The sequence below is a fragment of the Equus asinus genome, chromosome 20, assembly GCF_041296235.1.
Source record: "Equus asinus isolate D_3611 breed Donkey chromosome 20, EquAss-T2T_v2, whole genome shotgun sequence".
In the NCBI taxonomy this organism is placed as follows: Eukaryota; Metazoa; Chordata; class Mammalia; order Perissodactyla; family Equidae; genus Equus; species Equus asinus.
Window position 1 is genome coordinate 101,827,560 of NC_091809.1, and position 8,856 is coordinate 101,836,415.

Here is an 8,856-nt window from a genome sequence, read left to right on the forward strand (position 1 = left end):
GTTGTTTTCCTACGTTTCTTTCTTTTTCCCTTAGCGTCCCAAGCCACCTCTGCACCCCCCCCCCATCCCCACTCCTTCCCACCGCCCTCTCTCTGGCTTTCTTTAGTTTAAATTTTTAGTTTTTGAAAGATAATTCCTGGGCTGGCCCGGTGGTGCAGTGGTTAGGTGCACATGTTCCACTTCAGCGGCCTGGGGTTCGCCGGTTCAGATCCCAGGTGTGGACATGGCACTGCTTGACAAGCCATGCTGTGGTAGGCATCCCACGTATAAAGTGGAGGAAGATGGGCATGGATGTTAGCTCAGGGCCAGTCTTGCTCACCAAAAAGAGGAGGATTGGCAGCAGATGTTAACTCAGGGCTAATCTTCCTCAAAAAATAAAAAAAGAAAGATAATTCCTCCTGCACTGTTCCCCAGCCTCTCAGTCCCCCTCCCTAAAATCCAGTATTCTAAGTTTTTTTTGTTTGGGGTTTCATTTTTAGAGATTGTCAGTTAATCTCTGTGTGAGATGGTCTGTTTTTGCCCTGCCGTAGGTGTGGAGAGGGCCTGGTTACCTTGTCAGGCCTTTCCCACTTGACGCCTTGGTCGTCGGGTCACTAGGGAATGCTTTTGTAGCTCCACGTGACGGTCACCATCTCAAATGGATCTCATAGTCAGAACGTTGTGATGCCTGATCCCAGTTCTTGTCAAAGGTCATCAGTAATCCTGAGCACTGGGACTTTAAAACCTCTTAGATTATGTCCTGTGGTGTAAGAAATAAAAGATTTTTGACAGTGCTTCTTTCTGTTGAAAGAGCTGCCCTTTTAAGGTCTGACAGTAAAGTATATTCCTGGAAAACCTCTTTAAGCTGGCTCATGGTCCATCTTGTCCCTTGGACTGGATCCTAAGGGAAAAGAGCCAGATTCTACACCACTCTTGTCTCTCCCTCCACTAAAAATAGTCCCCTTTGTTTGGTGTGTATGTCCAGCATAAGACTGTACTGATAAGGACAGAAGGAATTTTCCGTCACGTTCCGTCTTTCCAGGTTGCTGTCTTAGTGCAGGCTTTGGTTCTTCCCTCCTCTCTGTCTTTATTCTCCGGCTCTGATCCAATTTTCATGTTATGTTTTGTTTCTTAGGAGCAGTCCCACCTTACATTCACTTACAACTCTGTAGGCTAGCTGAACATATTTTGTTACTTTTATCCTGTTTATATTCTGACAGCATTTCTCTGCACTGAATGAAGACATCTTGTCATTTATCATTTCACAGAACAAATGAACTTGTGCTCCATTTTTCTAATGAGACCTCGCTGTCATCCCGCTTCTTTGTTTACCATTGACGCTGCCATTACTAGAGCCCTGCTCTCTGCCCTCTCCTGTGTGTGATCCAGTGGCAGCTGCTTCTGGCTCTGCGCGGCCTCCATGCGTTTCCTCTTTTGGGGGTCTCTTTGCAGAGTGGTCAGTAGGTAACTAAGAAAGTGTCAGCATCCTACAGATCACCAGGAGAAAGATTTTGGATCACTGAGGAAGAACTTTGTAACTGTCAGAGCTCTCTAAAGATGAAAATTATTGACTTGGAGCCATACAAGTTCCCGGCCGTTAGCCAATGACCACTTGATAAGAACGTAATATTAGTACATATTAAAGTGTTATATTGCATAAGATAATGTACATGGCCATTTGCAGCCATATTTGGATATTAAATCTGAAATCAGTCCTATGAAAACTTCAGTTTGAGGTCCTGCTGTGTTATTAGGAACCTGACCAGAAGAGAGCAGTAGAAATCCGTAAGCTGAGACGAAGGAGCCATCCTTTCCCTCTCAGCGCTGTCTTCTCTGCCTGCTGCTGGAAATTATGTTTTTTTTTGTTGTGTCAGGTACATGGGATGCATCTTTCTTTGCTGTCCTAATGAGGAGCTCTAAAGAGAGAGTAATTCGCCTTAGCTTGTTACCTTGATTGTTACTCTGTGATGATTGCTCTTAGAATGCTTCTGGCATATATTCATGAAAGTTGGTTGGGGATCAAATGAGACTCAAAGAGGGAAGAAAAGAATAGATTTCAGCACTGAAATGGACAGACGGTTGATAGTAAAGTCATGGACTCATTTCCTGTCTCAGGAACTCTGAAGTGCTGCTTTGGGAAAATGTCTAAAACTACTCGTCAAGTTGTCAGAGGCATTTATGAAACCTCAAGGTGCAAATCTACAGAGTTCTCATTTCAAAAATAATTTGCCCTTTGCGAACCGTCAGGATTCCTATAGAAGTCATTGGCTTTACACAGCCTTGAAGATCTCTTCCCTGTTTTGGCTGCTTCCTGCCTGTATTCTCCTTGCTGCTGCTCTCAGCTGCTGGGGTAGGGGTCAGTATCGTGAAGGCCATAGTGAAGTTCTCTCTTTTAATTGGCATATAAATAGAGGCTCCTGGGGAGAAACTGAGCTGTGACTATATGGATCTTGCTCTCCTTTTCTTGGAGGTGTCCATCTCATGTTCTCTCACCTGGCCTTTCTCCCTCCGCGGGTAGAGTATGGTGCCAGTGCAGAAGCACCCCCAGTAACTGCATGCTGTGAGGTTCCATTGGTATCTGGGTGTGTGTAGGATTTCCTGTGCCCACAGCGATGGCCTGTTGATCTGAACCTTTAATAAGAGTTTATATTCAGTTCTGTAATAATAGACCTATATCTTGCTATAACGTGGACAATATAGAGAATTTTCTAGGACAAATATGTATTGAATATAATCATTCTCAGTTGTCGAGTCTTTGAACAGTTCTGGCCAGTGCATTTTATGCTGAAAATGCTAATTTTAGTGATGGTTTTATGGACCTTTTTTGCTTTTATTCCTTCACTGCTGACTGCAGATGCAGTGTTATCCTAGTCTTAACTAACAGTGAGGTGCCGTTTTTCATCTTTGTTAGTTGAGCTGGCATTTGGAAGATAAAATCTTAAAGTTGAGTTCTGATCTGTGCCATCAGGTCTTGCTTCCTCTTTTCCCTAAATAGAACTGCCTTGATTTTATCTTCTTGAAGAGTGATCACTAGCTTGTTGCCTTTTCAAATAATGGGTTCCTTTTTTGTGAATTCACAGATTGGTCAGATCATTGTGCCACGACCTTCAGAGAAGATGGACTGTGGACCTACCTCAATCAGATTGTGGCCTGTTCCCCTTGGGTTTTATCTGTCTTCATGCTAGCGACTTTCCATTTCTCATGGTCAACATTTTTATTATTAAATCAACTCTTTCAGGTATTTATTTCTCTTATAGTGCCTTTGAATAAAATTTCCAATAACCTGTAGTGAGATAGAAAGGCTTGAATTTCAATTCAGAAGACTTAGATTCTAGTTCTGCCTCTGTCACTTACTCTTCGGGTCCAGGCATGTCATTTGACTCTTGAATTTCAGTTTCCTTGTCTGTAAAGTGGGGATAATAATGCCTGTGTACTCTCACAGGGTGGCTTAAAGGTTAGAATAATAAATTGTTAGTGTTGGCCCTAGGAGTTACACAATCTGGCCTCTTTCTTTTACAGAGGTACAGAGAGGTGAATTGGAATTGCTCAAGGTCACCCACTGAGTGGCAAAGTCAGGACTGGAAACTTAGATCTTCTGATAGTCCCATTCAAGAGCTTTTTCCATCATACAGTTAAATTATATGGTGTGTGAACATGTGGTATGAACTGTAAAGCTTTGTGCAAATGTGAAGTGATGGTTTTCCCTCACTTTTTCCAGCCGTGTTTGTTATCCTTATTATTATGCAGTTCTTAAGTAGATGGAAGTGAGGAAAAATGAAAGACACATCGCTAATGAATGGACATGGTAATTTCACTTCCAGAGAAGGTCATGGCCATTAGAAAGTTGAAGCTCCAGGGTAGTAGTCACCTTCAGCTTTCTGTGAAGCTCCAGTCCCTTCATGCCTGCCTGCCTTCCCCTGTGAGTGGAACCTGATTCTCACTGTGGCCATGGCCTGCCCTCATGGAGTGGACACAGCCATGAGCAGTCTGAGCCACTTACTGCAAGACCTCAGATAATTAGAGCATTACTGAACAAAAGCAAGATGTAGTCCCCTTTTATGGAGAAGTAACCAATTCTACAATGATAATAATAAAGAGAACAAAATACTAAGGAAGGGAAGTAAGCTAATAGTACTGACTGAACTGAGGTTTCTGAACATTTATCCTAATTCCCTTCCCTCTGGTATCTACAGACTCAGGCAGTAAGAGTGGATATTAGCATCGGTCATTATTGATGTTAATTACCATCATGTGTAATACTTAACATTTATATATGCTTTATGTATTCCAGAGCACTTTCCCATCTATTTCCTCACAAACATTTGAGGTGTAGACAGTGCTAAAGTGGTGTCTCCATTTTATGGGTGAGAAAGCTAAGCCTAAGAGCTGTGAGTGCCTTGCTTATGGCCATGGGGCTGGTAAGAGGGGCAGTCAGGGGTAGAACCTAAGGTTCGAGACATCAGTGCTAACGCTCTTTCTTGTTTTCTGGACTCTTAGAACAAATACAAGTATATGAGACTATAATAGCCTTAATTTTTAAAAGAAGGGTTAATATGTGTGTCTATACTTTCTAAGGCAGGAAAGTGGACTCAAAGTTTTGGATAGTGTTCAATTCAAGAATTCAGAGCAAAGTTGTTTTCTTAATAAACAGAACAACCCAGTTACTTGAAGCCCTTCATTTCCTGAGGGCTGTGGCGAGTCATGGTTTGACTGCAGCGTGCCAGCCTGAGCGGGTGACTGCTGGTTGGGACCCTGGGCTCCATGGTCATGCTGAGCGAGCTGTCAGGCCCTGTTCTGCCGTTTTCTGAGCCGTGTGGCCTTGGACAGTTAGTTCCCCTCTGTGAGCCTCTGCGCTGGGTACTTTAGATGTATTCTCGGATCCTCAAACGATCTGATGAAGATGTGGTCGTCTCTGTTTGCAGATAAGGAACTTGAGGTTTGAGTTGTTTTGAGGATTAAATGAGATAACTCAGCGAATAGTAGTGGTTTCAATAATTTGGGAGTTTTTAAGTAACCTTCCCAAAATTTATGAATTTAAATGTTTTTCACTTTAGAGTAACTTTTTTGTCAGAGATACTAAGAAGCATACACGAGTTGAGATAATTGCACTAATACTGACCTTACATTGTTTTATTTATCTAAAAATTGCATGCTGAATGTGTTGGGAGCCTAAATATGGCTGTAAGCCGTGGCTTGAATTACTAAAGCAATTATTTCACGACTCTGTCAGTGCACGGTGTTTTCTTGAAGGTTAATATAAAAATCAGACAATCAAAAAAAAAATAAAATAGCCTAGCTACCAGATTTACATAGGAGAGTCTGGTTCATCGCTGCTGAGTCTTTGCGCTCACTGGCGATCCGTGGCTGGAAGGCGCGGTGGACTGTCTTTGGGGGGAGGATCGAGTGTTTGCCCACGTCCTGAGATGCACTGCTAAGAGTGGTGGAGCCTCCGTGTAGTGGTAGTTTTCACATACCTTCCAACCTTTTCCAGATTGCTTTTCTGGGCCTGACCTCGCATGAGAGAACCAGCCTGCTGAAGCAGAGCAGGCATATGAAGCAGACGTTGTCGCTCAGGAGGACCCCATACAAGTGAGTGAGATCCATCCTGGCCGCTGAGTCCTGTGGAAGGTGCTAGCCTGGCCATTGGTTTCCCTACCTAGTGCCACTGCCCACAGCCCTTCTTTTGTCCTCTCACTTGTTATCTGCTGGAGTTGAGTCTCTTCTTTCTTGGAAGCCTCAGTGACAGGAGGTAAGTGGTGAGGTCATGAGCCCCAAGCTAGTGAGAATTTGGGATTTAGTCTCCTGGACTCAGCACAAAAATTAAGTGACTTTGAAGTTTTGCCAAGATGGGGAATCTCTCCACTCAAGCCACATGGTCACAAGATTGCATGTTGCTGGCAGGAAGCCACTGAGAGATAATTAAGCATGTGGCTGAGAAAGCCAGCCACAGGGCTCTCTGTAGAAAGCGTTAGATTGTGAGCTTTGCCAAGATTTTCAACCTGGCTTTCTATTATCAGAATTCTTTGGGTTTAATTTGCCACCTGTGTCAGGGAGAAGCTGGTTTTTCAGGTTTGGGGTATGTTCTCCCCAGAGCATTGGTTATATAAAACCTGTCCCCAGTTGAAGAAGAGAGTGTTTATAGGAAGGCCTTCATCTTGGGATGTGAATGATCAGGCTTTGAAGCCTGTCTCCCTGTCACCTGCATCGGGGTCTTGGAGGCCGGCAGTGCTGCAGAGGTGACCCGGAGCCCGCCGGGGACTGGAATGCTCGCCGCGTATCTCGTGAGCAGTCTATTTTAGAGCACACTCATGGTACAAGATGAAACTGTTAGGCTGTTAGACAAGGAAATCAGAGCCTGGGATGTGACTACTGTGTGTGTTTAGAGAGGAGAGAAACTGGCTTAATTGGGAAGAGATGGCTAAAGTGCTGGAGAGTGGAGTCGTGTTAAGCTTGTGATGATCGTTTCAGACAGGCAGTGATAATAAAGTCCCTTTCTCAGTGGTTTAAGCAGAGGAATAATATCTCCTCCACTGAAGTCTGGGAGCTTTTGTGATAGAGGTGGAATTTTAAGCTGAGCCTTGAAAGTCGTGGTGGGGCATGATGGAGATGGAAGGAAGGGCACTCCAGGCCCTGGAGAAGAGTCTGGAGGAACTACTGGGAAAGCCTGAGAGCCACTTTGAATCTAAAAATCCAAAGTCCTGCCCAAACCAAAGATTTGGCTTGTTTGTCCTCCCCTCAGTACCTTGTACTCACTCGCTAGTGCGGGAGCTGGGCCCCCTGAACCCCAGCACGTCTCTGCACTTCCACCCATCCATCCCGTGTGGTCAGCCCGCGTCCTGGGGGCTGCCTTCTGAGTAGCCAGGTCCTCTCCTGACCACTCTCACTAAACAGCAGCAGCGCACGAGCATCCTCACCCACAGACATGTTTATGTGGGGGGTTGGGTTAGGTGCTGGAAAGACAGTGCATATGCGTAAAAATAAACCTTCCTCGTAACTGGACTTGATTCTAGTATTTGGGCATTTAATGGAGAAGAAATAATGCTGATGACTATTGTAGGCAGAATTCTCCAAGAGGAAGTAGATGTTGACCTGGGCTTAGAACTGCTAGGACTTAAAAGGATAAGGGGGCTAGCTGAGGTTAGTGTAGGTTCCAGGGTGGAGGAACGGCCTGTGCAGTTGTGACCCTGGGAAAAGAAAAGCCAGAGTAGCTGTAGCAGGAAGTTTGTAAAGAAGAGTTTGGGGAGCCAGCACCTGGAGAGTGTAGGGCCTTTAATACAAAGATGAGGAGTTTGGATTTGAGCCTCTGGGTGGAGAAGTGTCTGTAAAGGGTTTCGCTTGGGAGGTGAGGGGCTCTGAACGTATCAGGGCTTTTGGAGGACCAGATAGTCTCCAAAATGTAAGATGAAGTAGAAGGAATTGAGACGGGGACATCCTCTGGAGAGCTCCTTAGCAGGTTTAGAAAAACCCCGTCTTGTTGATTGTAGTTTTTCTGGCTTGTCTGGCCTTTGAGAGAATCAAAGTCAGAATTAGAGCAGTGGGAACGGAAGGAAAGAAACTTAGTGGTGGCAGTGACCACTGCAGTGAGCGAGTGACCCAGAATGAGCTTAGTAAGTTGCTGGGTGGAAGCCAGGGAATCTCTAAATAGGGATTCAGGTCCAGAAATGGGACTTGGCTTCAGTTTTAAGGTCCCATAAACCCAAGGAACTGTCTGATTCACCTCTGCATTCCTGCGGGATCTCCGAATGAAGCTGTGCATTGTAAGTTCTCAGTGAATGTGGTTGGGTGAGTGACTGTCGAGAGCCCACAGGAAGTGTTGTAAGACGTGTCCTCTTCCCTTCTTGGCAGCCTTGGGTTCACACAGAACCTCGCAGATTTCTTCCAGTGTGGCTGCTTCGGCCTGGTCAAGCCCTGCGCGGTAGATTGGACGTCTCAGTACACCATGGTCTTGCACCCAGCGAAGGAGAAGGTTCTTCGCTCAGTGTGAAGAAAAGAAGCCCAAGGTCTCACTGGGATTTGTTTCTGTTTCTGTTGCTGCCCTGAAGTCTGCAGGCGAGATGAAGATGGAGAGTTCCCTGGAGCCCACGGGGGGACGGTGCTCTGTAAGCCGTTGGTGAGAGCAGTTCTCAGTAAGGGCATTACTCTTGTTTAGGTTTAGCAAGACGGACCGTTCCTGAACAATCTCCAGACATCTGAAACAGCTTTTATATTTTTCACAAGAAAATGCAAGTTACTTTTTTTGCAGATAATATTCACCAATTATGGGTAAAATGTGGTATTTTCAGATATTTTATTGGCTGTTTCAAGAGTGCTATTCTTTAAACTTGTAATTTTTGATAAATTATTTGTCTTTGTTTTATCTATAAATATGTAAAAAAAATATTTAAATAGATGTACCTGTTTTGCTTTCACACTTAATAAATTTTTTTTTTGTTTTTTGTAGTTGAGGCTTAATTTCTGACACTTAACGCTTCTAGAATCTTAAATTGAGAAAAGGTATGTATAGGACATAAAGAAACTGATACACAACTCCAGGAATGAGTTGAGATCACTGTTGACACCAATAAGCAAGATTTAATTTAGTTTTCCATCTTACTTAGAAAATGGAACATGGGAAGATGTAAAAGATGCATTACTGTTTTTACTCAGTACCTTCACAATACTAGACTGCTGTGATTGTAATTGCTAATTTCCCTTGTTCTGAGGGAAGTGCTGAGTCAACTTGAACTCTTGGTATCGTGTATATCTGCTCTTGGGCTTGGCTCCTTCCTGCTGGTAAACCCTTCCTTCGCTTCCACTGCTCTTGGGGTAAAAGCTGAAATTCTCGTCAGGACCTGCAAGGTGCTGAATGCTATAAACTTGCTGTCTTTACCATTCTTA

General features: G+C 44.2%; 1 protein-coding gene across 3 annotated transcripts in view; it reads left to right on the forward strand.

Moving 5' to 3' along the window:
• Positions 1-8,419, forward strand: part of ZDHHC13 (zinc finger DHHC-type palmitoyltransferase 13) — a 46,800-nt gene extending 38,381 nt beyond the window's left edge. For all 3 annotated transcript variants that reach the window (XM_014863255.3, XM_014863256.3, XM_044752310.2), the window contains 3 exons: positions 3,060-3,217; positions 5,471-5,568; positions 7,825-8,419. In XM_014863255.3, coding sequence (XP_014718741.2) covers positions 3,060-3,217; positions 5,471-5,568; positions 7,825-7,963 — 395 coding nt within the window. In that variant the 3' untranslated portion in view covers positions 7,964-8,419. The remainder of the gene's footprint in view (positions 1-3,059; positions 3,218-5,470; positions 5,569-7,824) is intronic.
• The last annotated feature ends 437 nt before the right edge of the window (positions 8,420-8,856 follow it).